Source organism: Melanostigma gelatinosum (assembly GCF_949748355.1).
Source record: "Melanostigma gelatinosum genome assembly, chromosome: 4".
In the NCBI taxonomy this organism is placed as follows: domain Eukaryota; kingdom Metazoa; phylum Chordata; class Actinopteri; order Perciformes; family Zoarcidae; genus Melanostigma; species Melanostigma gelatinosum.
The window spans coordinates 19239431-19264983 of NC_136637.1; the positions used below are offsets into that span (position 1 = coordinate 19239431).

Below are 25553 nucleotides of genomic sequence, written 5' to 3' on the forward strand. Positions count from 1 at the left end.
TTTGTTTTTGTAAAACGTTTGTGACGTGTCTTATTTAACTACTTAGCGTCGACTTTCTGCATAAGTAGACGATTGTTTTTGAGTTTGAATGAAATGTGTTTTTAGCATGCCTTACAGGTTATGGTGTCCAGATGAGGGTTAGCCAATTAGCTTATAGCCAGTCAATTACCAGCTTAGACACACCTGGCAGATATCTGCACTCAACTGATGACACGTTTTTAGGGATATGATATTATTAGTGTTCATATTTGTCTTTGGAAACTGTTTTAAAAAAAATGTAACTTCGAGTTTTTTAATAACCTGTTTATTATTAATATGCGTAAATGATTTGTTGCTGCAGCTGATGACTGGCTGACATGTTGAGACCTTCATCATTTAACCCCACTTGACCTCTCGACCGGACTCACCCGTCCTGTTCCCTCTGTGGGTTCATCCGCGTTAAACGTGTGTTTCCTTTCCACCGTGGCTGCAGGTCTCCCGGAGACCCGCGGAGGTCGCTCTGCTCCCTTCCTCCTCTCCGCCGAGACTCTCCCTCCCCTCCCCGCATCCTCCCTCATATATATATATATATATATACACCACAGCACAAGAGGGAAAAAAAATCTGATCAAGCTTTTCCGGTCGGCTAGCCCTAATTTCCTCTCAAGACCTCTGTCGTTGGAGCAGCGCGGACGCGCAGACAGAGAAGTCCTGGTCGAGGAGCAGCGAGGAGAAACCGGTGCAATTAACGTCATAGCCTGCCACCACAACCCCGCACGCCTCCGCACGGTTACTCCTGTGTATGGTAATGCATCCTGTCGGCGGTTTAACGTGCCCAGGAAGGAGGAGTGTGTGAGGGGGGGGGGGGGGAGAGGAGAATGGTTCGGCGGATGGGAGCGCGGCCGCTCCGTGGTCTCCCATCCGCGCGCCTCTCTGTCTCCGTGAAGCCGCCGCAGAGCGCTCTCCGTTGCCCGTCCTCTTTCTCCAGCCGCCCAGCTGCGCTCACCACCGGGTATTTTGTCCGACTCGCCATTGCATAACTCGGCGTCTTTGTCGCTCGCACGGACTTCACTCTCCAGACGGCCAGGAGCGGGACAGACACGTCTCAAAGTTGCTAAAGGGAGGCGAGCGACGCGGCGTGGATTCAAAGCCGGACTGTGGGTGCCCTTTTTCCGGTCGTTGGATTGAAGGAGCGGCAGGAGGACACTTAAAGTCTGGAAACCCGAGTCCAGCGGTGATGAGATCTCGCTCCGAGAGGATTTCACTGGTGTGCTGCCAGAAGCATCTGGAAAGGATAACACAGGGATACACTCCCCCTCCAGAGAGCCAGAGGACAATTCCACTCTTTCCGCTCTTGAGTGATATTTGTTAGCTTTTGTTTTAATGTCAATCGTTTAATCACACACGTACTTATAACTTCTGCCTGCTGGGATTTGGATTCATAACGAGATTCCCTCCTGGCATCAGTGGTTTGGACATGTTGGATGACTGGTGCGTTCAGTGATTAAAGCATCCTCGCCTATAAACCGCCACAGATCAGTAGTCCTGAGGTGTGCGTGTCGCCATGCAGTGAAGATGTGTGCAGCCAGGTTCAGCGGCTGCCACAACGGCTGTGCCGAGGAGGCCGCCGCCGGTGGGGCCGCGGGGTCTGCCGGTCCGGTCACGGCCTCCAGGATGCTGGACTGGACCGAGGCCGGTCCCCGCATCCTCCACAGCCTCGAGATGGGGACGGTGATGACCGTCTTCTACCAGAAGAAGTCCCAGAGGCCCGAGAGGAGAACCTTCCAGATAAAGCAAGACATGCGGCAGATAGTGTGGAGCCGAAACCCTGACAAAATAGAAGGAGAGGGTGAGTATTGATGGGATTGAATGAATTAATTCATGCACGAAAGAGAAGGTGTTAACTACAACTACAGTACATGACATCCTTGATGCGTCTCAGTCTCATGCATCGTATGCACTTCTTTCTTCTTCACATCTTTATATTATGAGCCAGTCACAGATTTTGTATCAGAAGATGCTGAAGTGTCAGAGAATATGCTGACAAATGCAGAAACGGAACACCGGGGACCGTTTCTTCCTCTGCGTGTGCAGCTTTTTAAAGTGGCGGTTCACAACCTTTTGGCTTGTGTGACCCTTTAAAATATCGGGCTGTCTGCTGGTTACCTCTTCTTCATCACAGGTCGGTGGAACTAAAGAGAAATGTTCTTTCACAGATTGTTTTTTATTGGATGTTTAGAGCTCTGAAGAGTTAAAAGTATTTTTGGGTTTTACATAGAAAAAAAAGCAAATATTAAAGAGAACTTATTCTTTCACCAAAACACTCTCCGTGTCTGCACACCACTTGGGCTGGTAGACAATAGTAATGCAGCGATGCGAAACTGATATTAGCTCGACACTGACTCCCTCGGAGAAAACATGTTTTTTGTAGTTTGGGTGAAGTGGCCCTTCAAGAAGAGTTTGTTTTGATCTTTACTGTGTGCGCCTGTGCTCGCAAAGATGCCAGAGTGAGTATCGCAACTCAAGTGATGTCATGGGCTTTCATGGCCCTGTGACCTCTGCTTCCTCCATATCAGCCGGCCGGTAACACAATAGCATGCATGGACCCTAAGTGCTGACACAGACTGACTGGTGGTGGTGGTGGGCCGAGGTGGCCGTAACTGCCTGCTGGAGTGAAGCGTAGTGTCGGTGGTTCACTTAAAGTGGCAGGCTGCTGCTGGAGCAGCGTTCTGCCTGTGTGGCGTGTGGAGGCTTTTGTCTGCGCCCTGGATTTCTGTGGCCTGGGGGAGGATTTGTTACAGTGTCTGTTAGCACCGAGAAAACTTACGGCATTCACAACTGGCATGATAGAGTTTCCTTCTGTCTGCCATGTGTTATTCTAACTCAGACTTTATGGTAGCACCCTGTAAAAAAAAAAAGAAAGAAGAAAAGGACTCCTCCCCTATGAGAGAGGAATAGGTTTACTGCTGTCAGGTTTGTGTTTCCATCATCCCGCTGAAGGGGTTTCTTTTTGTCATAACTTAAGAAAACATCACCGCCAAACATGTGTGCGTCATGATGAAACACTGGAAAAGCAAACAATTGGCGAAAACGCTGCAAGTTGCAAAGAGTGCGCTAAAAACAGATGTGTTGACGTTTTTACGCTGACTATACGCTGTTATACTGACGCAGCCTGTATCTAACGGCAAGCCGTTCATCGTGCACAATTCAATAAATGTATTTAAAATCGGATGCTAGTAATCAGAAAATATCTGCAATAATATCAGTCAAGCCATCAGAATGTTTAAACGAAGGCTCAGAGGCTCGTGGCAGCTGAACAGATGTGTTGTTTCTGTTTGGGGAGTCAATCATGTATCCATAATCATAAAGCCTTCACTACGAGTTTGAGCTTCAACACCTCAACGCTTCCACCCCACGCCAATGAAAACTGCTCTCACAAACGCAGGCGGCCCTTTACGGACGACCTCCCACTGGACAAACCCAGCGGTACATTCCAGGAACTCAGCGGGTCTGTCCTTCACTTTATCTCCCAGCTACCCACTTTTTCTCCCCTCCTACCTCTCCTCCATTTCCCTCCTCCAGCTGTCCTTTCCCAGTTTCCTCCCTCCACTCACACCCACCTAAACACCCTTCTCATTTTCTCGATCTTCTGTGACCGCCCGTGTCACCGAGTCTATTTTCTTTCACTTTCATTCTGAAGTCTCAGGTCATTCGTTTGATTATGTTGTTCTAACTCATATTTATCGAAGTGACCCCTTCACTCTGTCTCCTCTCGCCTCCCCCTCCTCTCCTGATTTTCCTTCCTTTTGTTTTTGTTGCCTCGTTTCTTTTGTTTTGAAATGAAGTTCCTCCCTCAGCTTTGCTGTTTGTCTTTTTTGAGATGAGCGCCTTGGCAAACAGTGGAGGTATTAAATCCTGAGACGCAGGAAGTGTGGGGTTATCAGGGAGTGTCTCGCTTCCCGTCTCAGCCTGAAGGACTGGCTGGCTGCAGGACAAACAAAAGGCTTCAGCATCTTCTGCAGGTAGCCAAGACGTGGACCACAGATGAGGCGCTGCTTCGGTGGTTTGCACCAAATAGGGAGTCATTTACAGTGTGATCAGGACTGCATCAGTGTGTTTACTAAGGCGAACTAAAATGACGACCCGTTCCTTTGTCCATTTTATAACCCGCCCTCGGGCTTATTTTTCATTCTGGTCTCCCATAGTTTCGTTTCCCTGCGATTTCTAATCTCCCCAAGTAGACTTCTGCCATCTGGTCTGGAGTGATGTCAGCAGCTGTACCGAGAACAGTTTGTTTCACTGGAAATGCACTGCAATTATCCACGGCTGGTGGTTTCAGGTCAGCAGTGCGCACAACGCGCGGTGCGTTCAGGGAACTTTCATTCAGTCCAAGCAGTGAGCACTGAGAAGACGGTTAGTTCACGAGCTTCTCTGGCGATGATCTTTGTCTGAGACTGCTGATGGTATCTCTTCCTCTGATGTGTCTCCAGTTGGCCCACTGTGTGAAATCCCTCACCTCTTCCTCCTGCTACGTTTACATCAGACTGTGTGTGTGTCTTCATCACAACCATGCTTACAGCCTGGACCAGGGTTAAAGGCCACAGTGGGAGGAATCATGCCTCGTGTGTGTGTGTTGTGGAGTGAGACAGGCAGGGAGCATGTCCAACGTCCAGATGGCATTGCAGGAAGTAATAAAGGGAAAGGCCAGAGTAAAAACAAACCCAGGTTTTGGGGTATCAATTTGGGAGGAAATTGAGTCGACTTTGACTGTGAGGAACTTTGTGCGAACATAACTTACCAACGTCTGAGTTTCGGTACCAACACTGAAGCGTGTTCTTTAAACATGTTATCCAAAAATCAGTTTTTCTTTTTAATTCAATTGATCCAATGTGTGTGTTTAACATAAAGCAGCCGTGAAAGAACCACAGTGTACAACTGCCAACATGGACAAGCGTCAAGGTTTTTTCTTGCCCTTGAAAACAGCCGCTTGAGTTCACTTCAGGAGGGAGTCATCTGCTCTCATCCTGCGAGATAAACTGCTGAGAGTTCTTCTTAACAGGAAATATCCGTTGAAAATGTAAGCAAACAAGATCCGGAGTAAGCATTTGATGTTGATTTTAGTAGATGACTGTTTGGAATATTCCATAATATGTCATCTGTGGTTGTGAATGTTAATAAGTTGGATGAGTTTTGGTCCAGATGCTCTGCAGCCCCCCCCCCCCCCCCCCATAGAAGTTGAGTGGCCAAACGGTCTGTTGGAGGGTTTTGTTTTGTTTTTTTTCCAATCAAAGAATAAGGCTGGTGTTCTTTAACATGTTTCTGTCTTTGTTAACAAATCCTTTGAAAAAAAACAACTTCCTGTCTGTGAGTCTCAGCCCCAAGCCCATTGGCTGCCAATGAAGCGGTACATCTTTAATAACTGCTGGCTCAGCTATTTCCTAAAACGGTGGGTTAGTTCTCCTCAGACATTATTAAACAGGACAAATTAGTGCATTTAGTGGGAACTATTTTCAATCTTCCTTCAAAAGCTTAAAACAGAGCAGTTCATCTGTGGGTAAGAACTCCGTCAGATTCAGTTACGTGTCGTCCCCCCCCCCCCACCCCCCCCCCCCCCCCCCACACACACACACACACACACACACACACACACTAAATCATGGACACATTTCCACCCGAAGATAATGGATTTCTTTCTTAATCTGCTGCCAAACATACTCTCTGTCATCTGGAGGAGGCTCAGATAGGATCCAGATTTCTCCTCTCGGCTCTTTGATTCAGGATCACACACAACCTGCTGAGGACTGCTGGCTTTGGCCCGCTAAAGAGCAGCAACAGGCTTTGATTGTTCTGTCCTCTGTGTCCCCCGTCGTCCACCTGTTGGGCAGAACACTTAGATATGAGACGTGTCTGTCCTCGTTAATATTCCTGTTTTGTTTTGGCTGGAATAAAACAGCGCTGAGGCTTCACAGAGTCACATTCCGTTCAGCTGTGTGTGTGCTCTAGTAGGCCTGTGTTTGGTGTGTGAATGCCGGAGCATCTATGAGTGTATGTTTGTGTGTGTTTGCACAAGACATCTGCTATGTCAATAAGCCGGGCTTTTCTTTGTGGGTGTGTCCACTGCTGCAAGTGTCAAGAGTAGAGTCCAGAGTCGCCCGACTCGTCCACTCTGTTAACCCTTCTGGTGCAGCTGAAGCTCTGTCACCTTTCAGTTATGTATGCATTCCTCGTTAAATGTAGAAATGATTCGATAGAACCTGCCACAAGTGCAGCTTTTAACCCTTTGAATGCTGAGTTTTTAAAGTGAGAAGAAAATGTGGTGTTGCCAAAATGATGAGGCAAAACTAGAGCTGGAGACACGTCCGTTAAACGAATGCCAAACAATTTCCCTTATTTAAACCTGCCTTAATTATCCCATAATCTGTACAAATACTCCACAATAGTGGTCTAGATATCTTAATGTAATACTACCTTTCTGTACAGTAAATACCTGGCTATCACTTACTGTATGGTGCACTTTTACGGCCTGCCATTTTATTTTGGTGACCGTTGAGCGGCTCTAGAGCTGTCGGTGACGACTACGTGTCCAAAAGTTACTCATTTAGCATCCAGATGGACAGAAGAGTCTTTGAGGATTCTGGACGTACCTTTTTAAAACTGTGGGACATTTTGTGTTTAGATATTTTAAAGAGGACTTTGTGTTTATTTCTCATAAAAACAGATGACTGTAATGGTAGCACACTTTGGGGCTTGGGAAAAGCAGCCTCAATAATCCTGTTTTATTTAGTAAAAATGGAACAACTTAGTCATTAACAACCTTAATCATTAATCTAAGAGCTGACTGAGGAGCTTCAGCAACATTTTTTGGGCTTTGCTTTGGTCCTTTAAGGGCCAAACCACTGAAAGTGAGCGACTCTGTCAGGGTTTTAAGGGAAGTTTAGGGATTCTTTTTCCTAATTCACGTGAAAGCTAAGCTATAAAAAGTGGCTGTTTGTTTGGCTGCTGCTGAAAACCTCTTCAGGCTTAGGGAGCATCCTGCCACCGACAGCTGAAATGTTTGTGTGTCTGTTTTTTGGCTCTGTGGGCTCACAGCACACACACACGGCAGCAGATCTCTGTGTGTTTGGCAGGGAAACGAACAACGTGCCAAACTGATTCATGGTTGCGTGCAGATTTGTGTTCATGCAACACTATCCTTCCTTCCTTCCTTCCTCCCTCCCTCCCTCCCTCCTCCAGTGGACATACGAGAGATCCGGGAGCTGCGGTTGGGGAAGGGCTCCCGTGACTTTGAGCGCTACCCGGAGGAGGCCCGTAAGCTTGACACCGCTCACTGCTTCATCGTGCTCTACGGCCTGGAGTTTCGCCTCAGGACGCTCAGCGTGGCCGGTCAGTGGGCTTAAAGAACTGTATGTGTGTGCACAAGTGATTCCCAATGTACCTTTGCTTGATTCACTGTCACTTCAGAGATCGTGCTTTTTAAGAGTGCGTTTAAAGGACAAATATTACCCATTGGGTGTCATGTTTGTTGTTATGGACATCATTTTTCTCAGTAGTAAAATTGTAGTCACGCTTATTTGGGATATGGGTCAATAAAAACAAGCAGTCGCATGATCAATTAAAACCTAAGCTGTCCTAGTGTGTGTGTGTGTGTGTGTGTGTGTGTGTGATGAGAGATTATTACCATTATTCAGGTGCCCGTTCTTTACATGTAGTTAAATAAAGTGGTTCAGATAATCTGTATAACCCGTTAGTGATGTGCCCGTGTTTGGTGAGTTGATTATGATTCATAAAAAGTAATGAACACACCTACAAAAAACATAGTTCCAATCAATTTGAATTCACATTTAATTCAGCTTTTAAATAAATATTTAGCTGCTTGTTCCCTAAACCTTTAGAGAAGTCACCAAAGCCAGATACTCTTTACACCTTTCTATTCATTTTGTCTTTACAGCCTTCAGTGAAGAGGAGGCCAACATGTGGATCACTGGTCTCAACTGGCTGATGACGGACACTCAGAGAGCTCCCGCACCGCAGCAGACAGACAGGTGTGTGTCCACGTGTTCAGCTGCTTGTAGTTGTGACTTAAAGGAATTCTCCATTGAATATGTCGTCTGTTGATTGTAAAAACTGACCTCAGGTAGGCTTGAAAGTTTGTAGAGGGCTCCCAGTACTGAAACAATTCGTCAACTTATTTCATTAGTTGATCAACGGAAAATGAATAGGCAACAACTTTGATCAAAGTAAGTTCTTTAAGCAAAACAATTGCCTATTTGCAGCGACTCAAACATGAATATTTGCTGGTTATTGTCGTCTTCTATGATTGGAAAGTGAATGTCTTTGAGTGAAATGAATCAGCAAGTCATAAACCTGCATCACTGAACTATTAATCTGTGTGTTTGTGAAGCACCCCTCCCTGTGTGTGTGTGTGATTAAGTGATAGCTGCCTGGTTGCATCAAAAGAAGTAGCGGCCTGGACGGGAAAGGGAGGTGCCGGTCGGAGGAGAGGACAAATATTTGTTTTGGGATGAAAATATTTACTCTGGATGAATGTGCGGGGGCAGTTATGGCTTCTGTGGTGCGAGCAGGAGAACAGAAGGTGGCTGTCGACATAATGTGAGCGGTATATGTTTGGAAATGGTCAGAGGAAATGAAATGGCTAATTTCGTCTGTCTATGAGACTTAAACTGTAGATTCAACAGCTTTGACAAATACAGACTCTATATATCGTCAACTTGTTGCTCTATTTGAATTTGAATTCTCCTCAGTTCTTGTGTACGGAAATATATATTTGTCCTCATCCTCGAAGACTTCACTCTTTTAAAGGGCCAGTGTGTAGCAATTACACGGATCTATTGGCAGAACTGGAATATGATAGAACTAAGTGTTTTCTTTAGTGTGTAATCACCTGAAAATAAGGATTGCATTTCAGTTGCCTTAAAATACGGAGGTTATCTCTTCATACGGGCCAGGTCATCTTCACGGATTCCGCTATGCTGTTGTTCTACAGTAGCCCAGAAGGGACAAACCAAACACTGGCTCTAGATCTCCGGGTCTGAAAAGTGAAGGTGATGCGTAAGAGCCTTACATTTCTTTCTAATGGCCCTCAGCGGGTCACTCCTCTGATTTGCAAACATGAGTCAGATTGTATGGACGTCTGTGAGATAATGCCCGTACTTTATTACCTCAGTAAACATTGTGAGTTTATGGTCTCCATCGCGAGTTTCCAGTGTTATACAGCATGATGCTCACTTTGTAAATTACCGTACTTTCCGGACTATAGAGCGCACCGGCATATAGGCCGCACCAGCTGATTTCTAAAAGAAAAAAGAATGTGTACGTAGATAAGCCGCACCGGTCTATAAGCCGCAGGTGTCCCCGTTGAACAGCAAGATGCTTTCAACAGTACTAAAGTTATCTTCTTCTCTGAACATCATAACATGTCGCTAGCTTCTAAGCTAAGTTTAACATTACGGCCAATGGGGAAATGCTAACCGCGATTAGCATTAGCGAATATATAATATATCTTTGTACATCTTTTCATGCAGACATACTTGCATTACAGACTAAGGTCTCTCACGGCTACCAAACGAATAGCAAACGATATAGCGTGTTTTCTGGTAATTCAATAATAGTCTATATTAAATAAGCACATGGTTTAGTATACTCCTGAAAAAAAGTATTTTTGAAAGTTAATTGTAACATTTTGGTCCCCTAAAAATGTCTGTCATCGCCCTCTCGTGTTACTTCTGGTTGCAAAAAACCAAGATGGCGATGGCCAAAACGCCGAACTCGAGGCTTCAAAACTGTAGATCACAAACCAATGGGTGACGCTACGTTGACTACGTCACCTTCTAGTATACAGGATGCCAAATCCTACAACATTAAATGTGAAAATAAACGATTTGAAAACATACAAACAGGTATTATGTATGTAAGCTAAGCATTCATACAGTGTTATCATGCTAGCTATACTGGGACTAAATAGCTTTACACAGCAAGAACAATGCTGCTTCTTAGTTTCCATGTCTTCTGTAGCTGGTGAGGATGCTGACTCTTTGCCTCGGACCTGTTACGTCGGCCGGAGTGTTCATGGAGCTAACGTTGGCTTATTGAGCTAGCTATTCCCGATTAAATGATCTTGCGTCTTCATTTCAGTCTGTAAATTCAGCGTTTGCTAGCTCGAAATAAGCCCTCCTCTGAGCTCAATGACATATTGTTACATATTGCTCGCACTTTTTGGTGATTACAAATTGTATAAAATATAATACAATCACAATGAGATTAATTTGCAAAATGTATCTAAATTTCAGTCTCCAGCAACGCAGTGCAACATTTAATCAGTAAGCGATCACTCTCATTGTCTTTAGCGAACGTGTGTGACTTCTATTTTAACTTCCAGCAGGATTCTCGTAATAGTCGCTCTTTCAGTGTGGTGTTTTCTCTCTCCATCCCTCCCTCCATAGGTGGCTGAGGAAACAGTTCGAGGCCATGGACAGGAACCACGAGGGCAGGTGGGTGACTCGCCACAAACACATCAACACCCAATCAGAGCTCCCACAGCAGCCTGTGATGGATGCTTATGGGCCGGTCTGTCACAGCAGGTGGCGCGTGGAGGTGAAACCAGATCCAGATGTCATCAACGAGCGTGTCGCACATCTGTCAGGGGTCTGCAATGACCTTAACCTCCACGCACATCCACACCCAGAAGCTCCGCATGTCTCTGACACACACACACACACACACACACACACACACTTTCTCTGTTTCTCTCCCGCTCGCATTAATAAATCCCGGCTTCTGTTTGGGTGGAAGCCGCTCCAGGACAAACAGCCTGCCACTGCCTGATAAGGAGCAGGAAGTGATGCGATGGGCTGGGAGAGGGCAACTTCCTGTCTCCTGTGAAAATAGTAACAGTAGCTAGACAGAGGGAAGCGGGCGGAGAGAGGAATCAGACCCGGCAGTGGTTGCGGTCGTTGACCCCAAAAGAGCCTCTCAGCGCACTGACCTGGAGTCTTCTTCTACCTGCCTCTTGCTTTCTTCCTCATTCTATGACTGATGGTCGCATGTGTTTTGTTCATCAGTAAAAGTGATTATCCATGTGCTGTTTGTCCAAGAGAAATAGGATTGTTGAGGTAAAGACATCAGCAACTCCACAGAAGACACTGCAACAGCGTATGTGTACATATGCTCTTTAAGTGGTACAAACTAGGTCCTTTAATTAGCCGTTGCATAGATTTACATCATATCTGCAGATGTCAAGGACTCTCTGTTGGCTTAAAAGTCAAGCTTCAAGGTTCACTCTTCATCGTGGAAACGGCTAATCTCTTGAGCCAACACGGACAAGAATGTGCTCAGAAGAAAATGGAAGTTTTAATATTTAAAATGTAGAATCCTCGACCTTATCACCTTAAAGCATACAGCGCCATCTCCTGGTTCTTTAATGTTTCTAACGGAGCATCCCTCTCTTTTCAGCATCACAGTGAAGGAAGTGAAAGCTCTGCTGCCTCAGGTCAACTACAGAGTCCCCAACATGCGCTTTCTCAAAGACAAGCTGCAGGTCAGAGCACAATATCAGTCTGGTTCATTTGAATGTCTCTGACTTGTGTGTCACACTAACTCTCCTCCTCCCTGTTCACAAAGGAGGTGGAGGCCAGGAGCGACTTGTCCTACCCCAACTTCTCACAGCTCTACAGAACGCTAATGTTTGACGCTCAGAAGACCGTGAGTCTCGGTTTCGTGTTTGGACACGTACGCACTTCCACAGTCGTGGAGGAAGTACTCAAATCCTTTACTAAAAGTAGTTAGATCACAATGGACCATATACTCGTGTTATTGCGAGGTTTAGCTCCATAATTACGAATCATGTACACTTTATGCTAGTTTCAAAATGGTTAGCTGTGACTTTAAAGTACACGTGATTTGTTGCAAAAATTATAAAACATGCAAAACCACCAAGATGGTCCTTTTTTAATCAGTAATGATGAAAAACAATCACAAAATTAGAGACACAGGGGTTTTCCGCTCAGCTGTAAGAGTGCATGCTCTTCTAAACATTCTCTAAAACTCTTACGTTGTGGCATTGAGCTGCAACAACTTGCTGCTCTTTATTTTGGAGATACAGGATGACGACAGCAATATTTGAGGATCTTGTTTCATGTTCATTTTACGGTCTGAATATGAAACACGCAGCCAGTAACATCCAGCATCAGAGCGACTTCTCCCACGATGGAAAAGTAAAGTTGTTGTACATCAAAGTCACAACCTCAGTACTGTATTTGAGTACTTCTGCACTCACACCCCTCCACGCTCACTTCCTGTTTGTGCTTCACCTGGCTCCCCCTCACCTGTCCGTCACCTGGTTCCTCCCTTTTGTTCCCAGATTATTGAGCAGCTGGAGCTCTCCTTCCCACTGCGGTGAGTCCCTTCACCTCCTCCTCTTCCTCGGTGTCCACTCCCTTGTCTTCACGTCTCCCCACTATTGTCCTTCTACCCGTCCACACACTTAATTCATCAGTGTCTGAAGTGAAACCATGTGTTTTTGCCATTTTAATGGTACCTTTTAATGTTCGTTTTTGTTTTTTGCTCTTTGGATGTTTAACGTAATGTGAAATGAACTTGGTATAATTTAGATTTGGCATAGGTAGAGTAGAAAGGTTGGCTGCCAGACAGACTTTTCTATGTGAATGTGTCTCCTCTCTCATTTTCGTTGAACCTTTCTTGAACCTTCACTCCCGCTGAGTGACATCTTGAAAACCGTTGTGTTTGTAGGAATGTTGACAGAGCGGAGCTCTGTCAGATCTCCCTCTACGACTTCCAGAAGTTTCTGCAGATGGACCAGAAGGTACAGAGCAGATTCAGAAAATGCTCTCTTTGAAAACAACTGCTCTGTGCTCACTTGTTTATCCGGCTCGTCTCAGGAGTCCTGGGCGTCGGATCTGAGTCGTGTCAGAGAGTTCCTCACGGGGTACATGCGGAGCGGACCGCAGCCGGAGCCCATGCTGCAACTTGATGAGGTGAAACCAGAGAGCCAGCTGGAGTATGCGCTGTGGGGATTTCCTCCTGGCTCACAGTCTGATCACGTGACTTTACTTTTCCAGTTTCTGACGTTCCTGTTCTCCAAAGAGAATTCTGTGTGTGACCCTCGACTTTCACCCGTTGTTGCCGATGACATGAAACGGCCGCTGTCTCAGTACTGGATCTCCTCTTCACACAACACGTAGGTCTCGACATATGAGACTCAAATGGTCCTAAAAGTTTATATCGTCGTCTCAGGAGGCCCCATACTGTAGAAGAAGATCTTGTTATTGTATTTAAGGGAGCTTCGTGGGAATAATGGTGATTTATACACTCCACGTTTAGGAACATCTGCTTGAGTTTAAGGGTTTCTTTTCTTTTTGCGAAGACGAGCAGTTTCCCATGTTTACCGCCTTTAAACTCAACACGTCAGATTTATATTGAATGTAATGCTGAAAAATGTAGTAATAAGTAGAAAATCCAACACCAACTGATCACTTTTATCAATCAAGAAGAAACAGCCAAATGTGTTTTGATTCTATTTAAACGTGTCCCGCTGCTCTTTCAGACTCGTTTCCATGTTGTCGTTCTCTCAGCTACCTGACAGGGGACCAGTTCTCCAGTGAATCATCTCTAGAAGCCTACGCCCGCTGCCTCAGGATGGGCTGCCGCTGCATTGAACGTAAGAACCAGCATTTGGTTCTAACGAACAAGAAAACGATATGGTGGTGTGAGGGTTAGGGTATTTAGCTGCTCATTCAAATGCATTGAACACTTCCTTAAATACTGGCCACATATGGAATGGCAGTGTCGTATTGTGGTCTGGTCCTTGTCCAGGTGCACACACAGCTAAACGCCTCTGTTCGGATGTTGTGTTTTCTGATCTCAGTGGACTGCTGGGACGGACCCGACGACCTGCCGATCATCTACCACGGCCACACGTTAACCTCCAAGATCAAGTTCGTGGATGTGCTGCACACCATCAAAGAACAAGCCTTCGTCACATCAGAGTAAGCTTGGACAGGGTTTCTACTTCTCCATCTGACAATGGCACAACGTGCAGATGTCTTCCGGAGATTAAACGCAAGGGTTCACGGCCCCGCTGTCGTGTTTGTGCAGGTACCCTGTGATCCTGTCCATCGAGGACCACTGCAGTGTGGTCCAGCAGAGGAACATGGCCACGCACTTTAAGAAGGTGTTTGGAGATCTGCTGCTCACCAAGCCGGTCGATAGCAACGCAGAGGAGCTCCCCTCGCCGTACCAGCTCCGCAGGAAGATCCTCATCAAGGTACGCAGACCACCACGCACCTACGTCGCAAATCAACCTCGAGCAAGATCCATGACCTCCAAAAAAAAAAAACATGTTCACATGGTGCATGCATGCAGTAAAATGCTCCCGCGTTGAACACGTTTCATCACTGCGTCACAGCACAAGAAACTGGTAGAAGGCACGCTGTATGAAGAGGTGACTTCAGCCGGCTACTCCGAGAACGACATCAGCAACTCGCTGAAGAACGGCATCCTTTACCTGGAAGACCCCATCGACCACGTGCGTGTGCACGAGTACTGACGCATCACGCATACAGTCCCTGTTGTGCGGCGTTACTGAGTTGTGTTTTTGTGTGATTCACAGACGTGGACGCCACACTATTTCGTCCTGACCAGTAATAAGATTTACTACTCAGAGGAGACGTCTCACTACCAGACAGCTGATGAAGAGGAGGACGACGAAGGAAAAGAGGTAGGGAGGTGGTTACATTCAAATAAGGAAAAAGAAGGTATTTAATCGGGCAACGGTGACGCTCAATTACGCTTTCCTGTAATTGGTCAGGAGTGTAACAACAACGAGCAGCACTGTGCAGAGCGCTGGTTCCACGGGAAGCTGGGCGGAGGTCGTGACGGTCGACAGGTGGCAGAGAAGCTCCTGCAGGAGTACTGCGAGGGCGGGGCCAAAGACGGCACCTTCCTGGTCCGGGAGAGTGAGACGTTTGTCGGGGACTACACCCTCTCCTTCTGGTCAGTGATACTCAATGGGACATCTCACTGAAAGTCATCTCCGCTGCCTCTCTTTGGACTTTATGTCAGAGGAGGAAAGAGATTAGAGAAATGAGATCATAGCAGTACAGCAGCCCAGCGCTCATCATAAAGAGGGGGGGGGGGGGGGGATTTAAAAGCCTCAGTGTTTGTTCAAATGTAGTTGTTGGAAAATCAATCCTAAGTGAATAGATACAATTTTATTTTATAATGGGGTGGGTGTGTGTGTGTGTGTGTGGGGGGGGGGGGGGTCCTCTAAAAGTCTCCAAGACCTGAAATGACTGTGTGTGTGTGTGTGTGTGTGTGTGTGTGTGTGTGTGTGTGTGTGTGTGTGTGTGTGTGTGTGTGTGTGTGTGTGTGTGTGTGTGTGTGTGTGTGTGTGTGTGTGTGTGTGTGTGTGTGTGTGTGTGTGTGTGTGTGAGAGAGTGTGAGTGTGTTTATCAACATCACTAATTGGTGCACTCTGAGCTGCGCAATACACACCCATTATAAAGTCAGAAAAGGGCTGAAAAATCATAAAAGTTAAATTGCTGCAGTTCATAAAGTTAAAAATATATCAGAAATGATCAATTATGCGGCAATAGTTGAGGGTTTTCTCAACATTTGAAAGTTGAAATGGTGTCTGTAGCTGAAAGTATGAGGAAGTTGAAGGATTTGAAAGTTGAAGAAGTTTAAGAGGATTTGAAAATCTTCTCTATAGAAACCCATTCAAAAAAAGGTTGCTGAAAGCTTAATCATTCAAAAAGTTTAAAGGTTAGAAATATGAAGAGATATTGAACGGTTTCTGTAGCTGAAAATATGAAGGAGAAGAAGAGTTTCAAAAAAAGGGGGACGGAAGAAATAGTGGAATAAAGATTCGAAGAACAATAGTTGGATGCTTAACAGCATTCCAACAACAATATCTGACAAAAATGTTCTCAGCAGTCTGCGTATATGTTGTTTTCCAAATCTCGTCACGTGGCCTCACATCTGACTTAAAGGGCTCAAGATGTGATTAAAAGCTTTGTAAACACAACACGAGCTGTACTGCAATTTGGGGGAAATTGGAGAAAACTCTAAAAGTATTGATAGTTTTTTTTCCCAGTTCTTGTCTCCAGCCTTCCAGAGTTTTGTGACAGACTGGAGATCGTCGCGCTAACCCCCCCCCCCCCCCCCCCCCCACATGTTCCTCCTTCTCCAGGCGCTCCGGTCGTGTCCAGCACTGCAGGATCCATTCACGGCAGGAGTCCGGCTGCACCCGCTTCTACCTAACGGACAACCTGGTGTTTGACAGCCTCTACCGCCTCATCTGCCACTACAGAGACACGCCTCTGCGCTGCAACGAGTTTGAGATGAGGCTGGGCAGCCCCGTACCTCAGCCCAACGCACACGAGAGCAGAGAGTGAGTGATTTGAAGTCTGCAGAGATGTCACACTTTCTCTTTTTAAAGTGCGTGACGGTGGAGGAGAAAAAGTTCCTCGGTTAGTGAATAGATAGCGTTGTGTTCTCCAGGTGGTTCCACTCCAGTCTGTCCCGGGTTCAGGCTGAACACATGCTGATGCGTGTTCCCAGAGACGGAGCTTTCTTGGTGCGGAAACGCAGCGAAAACAGCTCCTATGCCATCTCCTTCAGGTAGGAAACCAACGTACGCTGACTCAACGGGGACTCATTTGTTCACATTGTCTTTGTGACAAGTTGTCCTCCTTCGTCCGTCTCTCCGCAGGGCGGAGGGGAAGATCAAACACTGTCGCATTCAGCAGGAAGGCCGTCTCTTCATGTTGGGCAGCTCGGCAGAGTTCGAGAGCCTCGTCGACCTTGTGAGCTACTACGAGAAACAGCCTCTGTACCGCAAGATGAGGCTCCGGTACCCCATCAACGAGGACACTCTGGACCGCATGGGCACCACGGTGAGTCCGACACATAGCAGGTTTACAGTACCGCCGTCACCCAGGGTTTCCATGTACTGCATGTCATTTTATGACTGCAAGAGTGACCATTACTTGTTTATTTCTCAGGAGCTCGACTACGGGGCTCTATACGAGGTCCGCAGCCCTCACTTCTATGTGGAGGCCAATAAGATGCCCACAGCACGGGTAAGGGAGATGTTTTTAAACAGTTATTATTCAATGATTACCATATCTACGTCATCATTTAGTAAATAAGCACATTTGATTATCCTGCAAGGTAATATGGGTAGACTTCTTTAAAATAATCGTTAGAAGTAAAAGTACACAAAGTATAGTGAATATCTGCACCAACTATGTACTTTAAAGACATAGAAATATTGGTATTGTAAGGACTGATAGATTTTCATCTAACAGCGTAACTTAACTTTTCTCTTCAGTACTGCATTCGTCATTTTACTCTCGATTTCTGTGCGTTCAGGTAAGTTAAAGGAAGTGAAATGAGAAAAGTGATGTTTTGAGAAATAGAAACACTCAAAGCCGATGTGCACCCCCAAGTGGTTGTATCTGAAACTACACTGTGGCAGACACACTGATGTGTCCCTCCATGCTGCGTTTCAGTGTACGGTCAAAGCTCTGTACGACTATCGAGCTCAGAGGGAAGATGAGCTCTGTTTCCCCAAACAGGCACTCGTCATCAATGTGGATAAGCAGGAGGGCAGCTGGTGAGTGAGTCTCATTGTACATGTGACCCCCTGTGCCTCCTTTACATTAAGAGCCGCTCGTCATGAACCCGTGTGGCGTGTCCTTAGGTGGCGAGGTGACTACGGAGGAAAGAAACAGCTGTGGTTTCCTGCAAACTACGTGGAGGAGGTTCCCACTTCTCTCACTAGAGAGCTGGATGAAGTGGTGAGTTGGGATTCTTAGCTGGAGCTGCAAGAATGTCAAATGATCAGCTCGCTTTTCCAATCATGTCTTTTTTTTTAAATATTATTCTGATGTCTCAGTCAACAGAGAATAGTCCTCTTGGAACACTCCTGAAGGGCTTCATTGACGTACCCACCTGTCATGTCGGTGAGTCCCGTAAACAAACAAGAGGTGAGCTTCTAATTCTCAAGAAGTACCCTCTCTCAAAGCTCTGTCTCCCTCCATGTGTCCAGTGGTGCATAAGGACGGGAAGAACGCGCGTCCCTACGTGTTCACCATCCACTCCCAGCAGCTGTCCTCCCTCCCGGTTCAGACCCTGGACGTGGCAGCCGACAGTCTGGAGGACGTGACCGTCTGGGTGGGCAAGATCAGGGAGGCCACACAGAACGCTGACGCACGGGTCAGTAGCACCGAAGGATGCAGAATCAATCCTGGGATTCATTTGTTAGATCTTTTTCATTATGTAAAAGGGAGTCTTTTTCATATTGGCTTATCTCCATGGTGACAGATGCAGGAGGAGAAGCAAATGGAGAGGAGGAAGAAGATAGCGGTGGAGCTGTCTGAGCTCGTGGTCTACTGCAGACCTGTCCCCTTCAACGAGGACAGTAAGGATCAAACGGCTCTCTCTTCTTCTCTCGCCTCACTTTATTATAAGTTGTGTGTTTTAAATCGGGTTATTTTTGTATTTTGCTGCTACTTCTAGAGATCAGGACAGAGAGGGCGTGTTACCGGGACATGTCCTCCTTCCCAGAGACAAAGGCGGAGAAGTTTGCGACACGCAGCAGAGGGAAGCGCTTCCTGCAGTACAATCGCCGTCAGCTCTCCAGAGTTTATCCCAGAGGACAGAGGCTGGACTCGTCAAACTACGACCCGCTGCCCATGTGGCTCTGTGGCTCCCAGCTGGTCGCACTCAATTTCCAGACCCCAGGTCAGTGTATAAGTAGATATTGCATGTACCTTTAGACGAGGTCAACGCAAGTACACATAGAATTTATAAGAGACAAACATTTATTTTCACAAAGAGAGCTCGGCAGATGTTTAGGAAAATAAAGTACCGGCTGCATCATCTTATCTCAGATACAAATTTATGAATCGTAATATTAGAATAGAAAATAAGCAATATTACAGTAAAAATGGCTAGTTAAGTAGCACTCATTTATTCACATAACTGACAACATTGTCTGTGTTCTGATATTAAAAATAAGTATCTCCTGGTTAGCAAGTTAACCATAATAATCACATTTAGCCTCTGGTATTAAGTGTCCACCAGGGACAGCAGATCAATAGACTAATGTATAAGAATAGATGGTTAACAGGGTAGAAAAACAATTTCCATGTTGACAAATAGCACCCATCACAGTGGGTCTTAGTGAGGTTAGGCCTTTTTTTGGGGAGGAGGATAATCAGCTTCAGCCTTGCGGTCTTCTGATAGAATCAGCCGTCACATGTTGCTGTAAGACAGAAGAGATGTATTGAATAAATATGAAATGTGTGTGTAGATAAACCCATGCAGCTGAACCAGGCCTTGTTCATGCTGGGAGGGGCCAGTGGCTTCGTTCTTCAGCCTGATGTCATGAGGGACGATGCCTTCGACCCCTTCGACAAGGACACCTTACATGTGGAGCCAATCACCATGCAGTTACAGGTGAGATTGGTCATAGCAGTACAAGTATTAACTAGTCGTGAGAATCAGTCTTATACCTGCCTTTCACATTCTTCCACTGTCTCTGGATCAGGTGCTGGGAGCCCGTCATCTCCCTAAAAATGGCCGCAGCATCATCTGTCCCTTCGTGGAGGTGGAGATCTGTGGAGCAGATTACGACAGCTGCAAATGCAAGACAGACGTCGTCGGTAAGAAAGCTGTTGTCTCATGGTCACAGTGGATCACATTTACATTCACGCTGTAATGTGAGCTCAACGTCTTCCTCCTGACCCCCCCCCCAGCTGATAACGGACTGAATCCTGTGTGGGTGCAGAAGCAGTTTGTGTTTGACATCCACAACCCCACCTTCTCCTTTCTGCGCTTCACTGTCTACGAGGAGGACATGTTCAGTGATCCGAACTTCCTGGCACAGGCCACCTATCCTGTCCGCCTGCTACGAACAGGTGAATGTAACGGCTAGGTCCCGCCCCTCCAACACAATCCCGGCCAATCATAGCATAGGCCATTTCTGAACAGGGCCTGAGTAGCATGGCTCTACTCCAGTCTCGTTTTGTTCATTTTGTCATGGTTTTAAAAACATAATGAAATAGCACTTCTAAATGATTGTTGAAATGAATAAAATAAAGGGGAGAGGGGGCCTCCAACCATAAACAGCAGCTATATCGCTCACTAAACCCGTCTTGTTCCAAAACTTTGACGTATTAGTCATTTACATATTTTAAAACTACTGGATTGTCCACACCGTCACTAACTGAATGAATATTATCAAATTTTTTGGAAATGCAATTTCAGAGAGAACGCTCTACAATATGTGTAACTGACTGAGCAGCGAAAGCCAACAGATCTATACTCGCTGTCAGAATCATTAAAACGCAGCATGTGTACATTCAGTATAACTTCAGAAGCTTACCTAGCAACAGTGGTAATGAGAGCTCCACATCTCCTTCAGACCTCTGAAGGAATTGCATGACAAGACTATGGAGCACAGTATAGTTGTCGGATGCTGCGATTGGGCAGTCTGCATTCGAGAGGTGGGATTTAGCAAATAGTTCTTGCCAATCCTAATTTAATCCAGACAAATATTTCACTGAGCTTGAATTAGTTCTGTCATTTGTGTTGTCAGGCTACAGGAGCGTCCCTCTTAAGAACAGCTACAGTGAAGAGCTGGAGTTGGCATCACTGCTGATCCACATAGAGATCGTCAATGCAAAGGTGACGCTGCTGTGAGAGAGACATGTTCATTCTACCAAGAGTCCGTAACTGATAACTTACCCTCGTCCTGCTGTTCTCTCTCTTCCTCACTATGGCTGCAGGAGGAAGACGATGAGAACATGTACATGACCATCCAGCGTCTGCGGGATCGAACCAGCAAGCTGTCCAACCAGGTGTCCCTCCTGGAGAGGTCGGGCTCCGGGGATCTGGGATACCAGCAGAGTCTGGAGGAGCTCAGAGCAGCTCAGGACCAACTGAGTGAGCTGGTGGAGGCTCGAAACCACAGGTGACTGATGGGAGGAGAAAGATCCAGAAGCAAGGCTGTAGGAAGTCTTTAGTGTAGACGAATATATTATAATACGTTCTTTACTATTAGTGCTGCAAACTGAATATTGACTACAGAGCTGAATGTCCTTTTAAACATTCAAAGCTTCTCTTTATGATGAAGAGAAAAATAAGTGATTATTGGATTAAATGTACTCATTTTGTGTTAAATCAACTTTCTTTTAGCTGTTGACAATCTCAGTTTTAAAACTAGTATAAAGATACAGTATCATATGAATCTAGACAACGAAGAATTTTCTCATCTGCAGACTGACATGTTCACAAATGAAGGCTTGGGATGATGTGTTATACACAATGCTTTTTGCTTTTTGCTTTTCCAGGCTGATGGAGAAGAAGAGAAGGGAGAAACTGAGGCAGCAGGTGGCAGCAAAGCGAAGCTAATTCTCTGATCCACCAGAGAGCGCTACACAGGCGCTGTACGGCGACTTCAACCCATTCATAACTGGACTATAAACAATGACAAACAGAAGCAGCTCACAGACTAAGAATAAAACCTCACACAACTAAGCTACATAAACAATCATGGACTTGGTGCTGAATCGCACTAAGAGTGAAATGGCTTTCTTCTGATGTTTTCATGGAAACAATACAGACGGGAGAGATGAAGTATCACAGCTCAGAAAGTCAACCTGCAACCTTTCTTGGGTTTGGGACGGTTGATCGGAAATAAGCTATTTGAAGTTGCCACCGTGAGCTTTTGGAAATAAAAATCAAGGCATTATTAATCGTTTAAGTTTCAGACACGACTGCCCCAACAATATAAAGTAACTTTCAGTACATTCTGTCAACAACAGATTAATGCTGTCAAACAAAACCAGTCTTGTTGACCTGTGATCAGATGATGAGACCTGGCTGGTATAGCGAGCACCAGACGGATACCAGTGACTGGGATCATTGTTTTATGAGAAAGTTAACATCAGGCTCGACTTAAATATTGCTTTCTTTACCTGGTAAAGCAAAATATAACTACAAGGATATAAATGTACTGAATTGTTGGTTATTAAAATAGTTTCAGATTCATGATCCAGTCATTTGAATCGGTCCCTCTTAAAACTGAACTGAAGTTTAAAGTTCACTCTTACTGTGTTTTGGTTTTGAGGAGAAAAACTCAGGAAACGGATGGAATTAAAGTGATCATGTACCGGTATGTGCCTTTGATATTACGCTTTGTGACTAAGAAAAAGAAAACTCTACAACTGGAATAGTGACCCTTTGTGGAAAACTACGAACAAATCCACTCGTTTGGCTCAGACCACTACTCATGAAATGGGTTTAAAAAGGGATTTTTAGACTAGTTCTACTCTTAATCAAAACCAAATATTTTGTTGATGGGTGTCCACGTGACGGGGTCAGTCATTCCTGTTCTACCAAGAGAGCACAAACCGGATGACCTGTATGGAATAAATCCTCTTGAAAGGGCTCTAAATAAACTACCTACACTAAAGACCTGAACCACACAACCAAGATCAGTTCCCAACATCTGGCTCTAATCAACAGATGGAACTCAACTGGTCCTGGATCTGCAATAAACGGCTTCATATCTATTAACAGCATTCTCCTGTCCAACGTCACATTGTATATAACTTCTGTTATTTATGAAACCAGTGGAGATCTTGTTTTACTAGATGAAAGATGACACTAGGAGAACGATAATGGACTTCAGATTAATGATAATGTCCCTTTAAATGTCACCATAGACACACCTCTCTCCCCCCCCCCCCCCCATGCTGCAGTGGGGACTTCTATGCAAACTGGTCTTGTTGGCCTCTAGCCATTGTTTGTTAGGCTGACGCAGATTGAGATCTCTCCGTATACCTATGCTAACTGTCTACTATAATGACTCTGTATTCAAATGCTGTTTACCTTTAATAAAGCTCTTTGATGTACTCCTGTCTGCAATGTCTTTGAAATGTGTAGGACTTACTATACCAGGACTTACAAACATTACACCAGGACTATCACTTTTTCTTCTGACCTACTATACTGTGAGCTTTTTATGAATTTTTCCACATATAACATAACTTTGCAATGACTTATTTCTACATTCTACAGCACTGACTTTCAACACACTATACTCATCCTCTATCCTGACAGAATATCTGATGACTTCATGAATCATTTTTTGACACACTATACTATGAACATTTTAAGACTTTTCTGTGAGATAACATATTTTACCATAATTATTTTTCCGACAAACTATAATGAGTTTTTCTTTTTTAAAGTACTATCCCATGATATTTATAAACAACTTTACCATGACTTTTTTTTAACATTATATACTATTACATTTTTATGATTTGGTTCCACATGCTATACGACGAGTTTATCCCTTTTTCAACATGATATACTGTGACTGTTTTCAAAGTACTATTACTTTTCTTGACATGATATAGAATGTTTTTTTTTAAATATACTATGACATTTTAAAACCTCTTTCATATGCTATGACTTTCATCATACTATACTATGAGTTTTTTATGACTTTTAACATACAATGTTACTTTTTAATGACTTTTCTTTACAAACTATACAATTACTTTGATTTCATTTTTCAACATAATTTGGCTTTTTTTATATACTGGTATTATTCGCACACTAAACTGACTTTTGTCGACATACTGAAGCAGGGGTGTTCAAATAGAATTCAGCGCGGTCCAGTGAGAGAGTATTTGCTCATGCAAAGGTCCGGAACATCACAATAATGTCGAACTTGCGCTATGATTTAGTCCCATAATTATTGAAGAAGCCTAGCAGTTGTATAAACGTATAATATCTCAACAATATTTATTGTCAATTTTCAAACTGAACTGGATGAATTATAATTACATAACATTAATAAATGTTCTTGTTTCAAGTAAAATAAGGGCTCCGTTTCAGATTAAATTACATAACAGAAAGCTTTTGAAAAATGTTTATCTTGAAATAAAGTAATTCATTTTAGAAAAATATATTTAACTGAATTGTCCTGCAGCTTTAAATCCAGTTCATTCAGGTGTGAAGTGATGTCAACCATGATATATTTCTCTCATCTTCTAAAAGGAGAAATGTGTGAGCAGGGACTTTATCTGAGGTTGTTTCAGCTCTATTCCTCTGCTTACATCACCGTTGGGCAGTGAATTCATGCGTTAGGGTTATGATCATATTGGGCTTAGATTGTATTTTGATATGTCCCTTAATGTGAGATATCAGTGGGTACGTTTTCTTAAAAGAGTTATTCTTTGTCTCGAGGTTCCACCTCAGATGCCACAGAGGGGGGAGACTGACTGGACCCGTGTATTAATACCACAATATAAAATAAAAACACAATGTTTCAAGTGAAAGTCCTGAATTGAAAATCTTACTGAAGCAAAAGTATGTCAGTATATAATCAAGAAAATGTACATAAGTAAAAATGGTAGTCCCTATGCAGCCAAATGGGCTCTTTGGTTGTTACATTGTAATATCAGATTATTATTATTTATGTAGTAACATGCAAGATGCATTTTAATGCTGCAGCTGGCTGCAATAGAGCAAATTTGATTCATGTATATACTGTTGCATCCCATCACTGATGCTACTCGTAGATGTAGCCTCTTCATTTCCGATGGGGAGCATGAACCCGTACTCCCCCAGAAGTTTAAAAAGACCCTGTGGGAAACACTGGGATTTGGTGAATATATTTAGTATCAATCATCTGAACAGTAACTAATATTTAAAGGTGAGAGATGCATGTAGTGCGGTAAAAATGTACAATATGAATCCAAATGAAGTGGAGTAGAAGTATACAGTTGCATAAAGTGGAAATGCTCAAGTAAAGTGCAGACGCTGATGGCCTTAAGCGGCTTTGTATTGGCTCTGTTGTAACCTGTCACATCCAAAAAGGAACAACGTTAAAAGTTAACCAAAAGGAGTTTGAGCCAGGACACCGGATGATCATTATCTAAATTGCAATGACCTAGAAAGGCAAACCGAGTTGCTGTCTAACACAAGAAAGATTACATCTTTAAAAAGGGACACAACAACCCTTAAACTAATGTTTAACTCTCATTTAAGAATGAGTAATGTTCGTTTGAAGTACACCAATATGAATACAGATATGAAAGGGCTGCATTGTACTGGCATAAAGCCTGCATGTTCTGGCTGTGGTCAATTATTAGCAGAAAGCTGAAAATTAACTTAAGATTGCGGCTCACTTAACGTTGCAAAATCCCTCTCTATGAAAGGATTTCATCTTGTTGCAGAGCTTTCTGAATGTAGAGCAGCTATTACACCCTACAGAGTGGACTTAAAGTATGCGAAGCATCATGAAAAGTAGTGCACAACCGATTGTCACTAACCAAGCATGATATACCATCATGCATTGCGCTGATGATAAAATGGCAGACGGGCAAGAGGAAAGAGAGCAGCATGAATGCAACCTGTTGTAAAAATCGAAGTAGCTAGCGACCTAGCTCGTTAAGGTTAGCTAGTCCTATTCTGTATAGTAATTGCCATCGGCAGCGCCATTAAGTTAAAAA

The 25553-nt window shown here is 44.5% G+C and overlaps 1 protein-coding gene across 1 annotated transcript; it reads left to right on the forward strand.

Moving 5' to 3' along the window:
* Nucleotides 1-642: 642 nt before the first annotated feature.
* Nucleotides 643-22940, forward strand: LOC306776922 (1-phosphatidylinositol 4,5-bisphosphate phosphodiesterase gamma-1-like). The gene is made up of 32 exons (XM_079267818.1): nt 643-1828; nt 7213-7362; nt 7928-8021; nt 10440-10487; nt 11449-11533; nt 11617-11697; nt 12356-12390; nt 12745-12817; nt 12894-12989; nt 13074-13192; nt 13587-13672; nt 13880-14000; nt 14110-14278; nt 14420-14539; nt 14624-14731; nt 14822-15006; nt 16205-16405; nt 16516-16635; nt 16727-16910; nt 17019-17096; nt 17529-17632; nt 17720-17816; nt 17915-17981; nt 18068-18234; nt 18343-18439; nt 18538-18762; nt 19334-19479; nt 19571-19685; nt 19779-19940; nt 20621-20709; nt 20811-20995; nt 21375-22940. The coding sequence occupies exons 1-32, from the start codon at nt 1555-1557 to the stop codon at nt 21433-21435; spliced, it is 3942 nt and encodes a 1313-aa protein (XP_079123944.1). The 5' UTR covers nt 643-1554; the 3' UTR covers nt 21436-22940.
* Nucleotides 22941-25553: the final 2613 nt, after the last annotated feature.

What these genes read in the sequence shown, in the direction of transcription:
- LOC306776922 (XM_079267818.1), top strand. Translation starts at nt 1,555, where the DNA reads ATGTGTGCAGCCAGGTTCAGCGGCTGCCACAACGGCTGTGCCGAGGAG. An exon ending in GGGCTGCCGCTGCATTGAAC is followed by an intron (nt 13,673 to 13,879) that starts GTAAGAACCAGC and finishes TTCTGATCTCAG; the next exon opens with TGGACTGCTGGGACGGACCC. An exon ending in CGTACCCACCTGTCATGTCG is followed by an intron (nt 17,982 to 18,067) that starts GTGAGTCCCGTA and finishes CCATGTGTCCAG; the next exon opens with TGGTGCATAAGGACGGGAAG.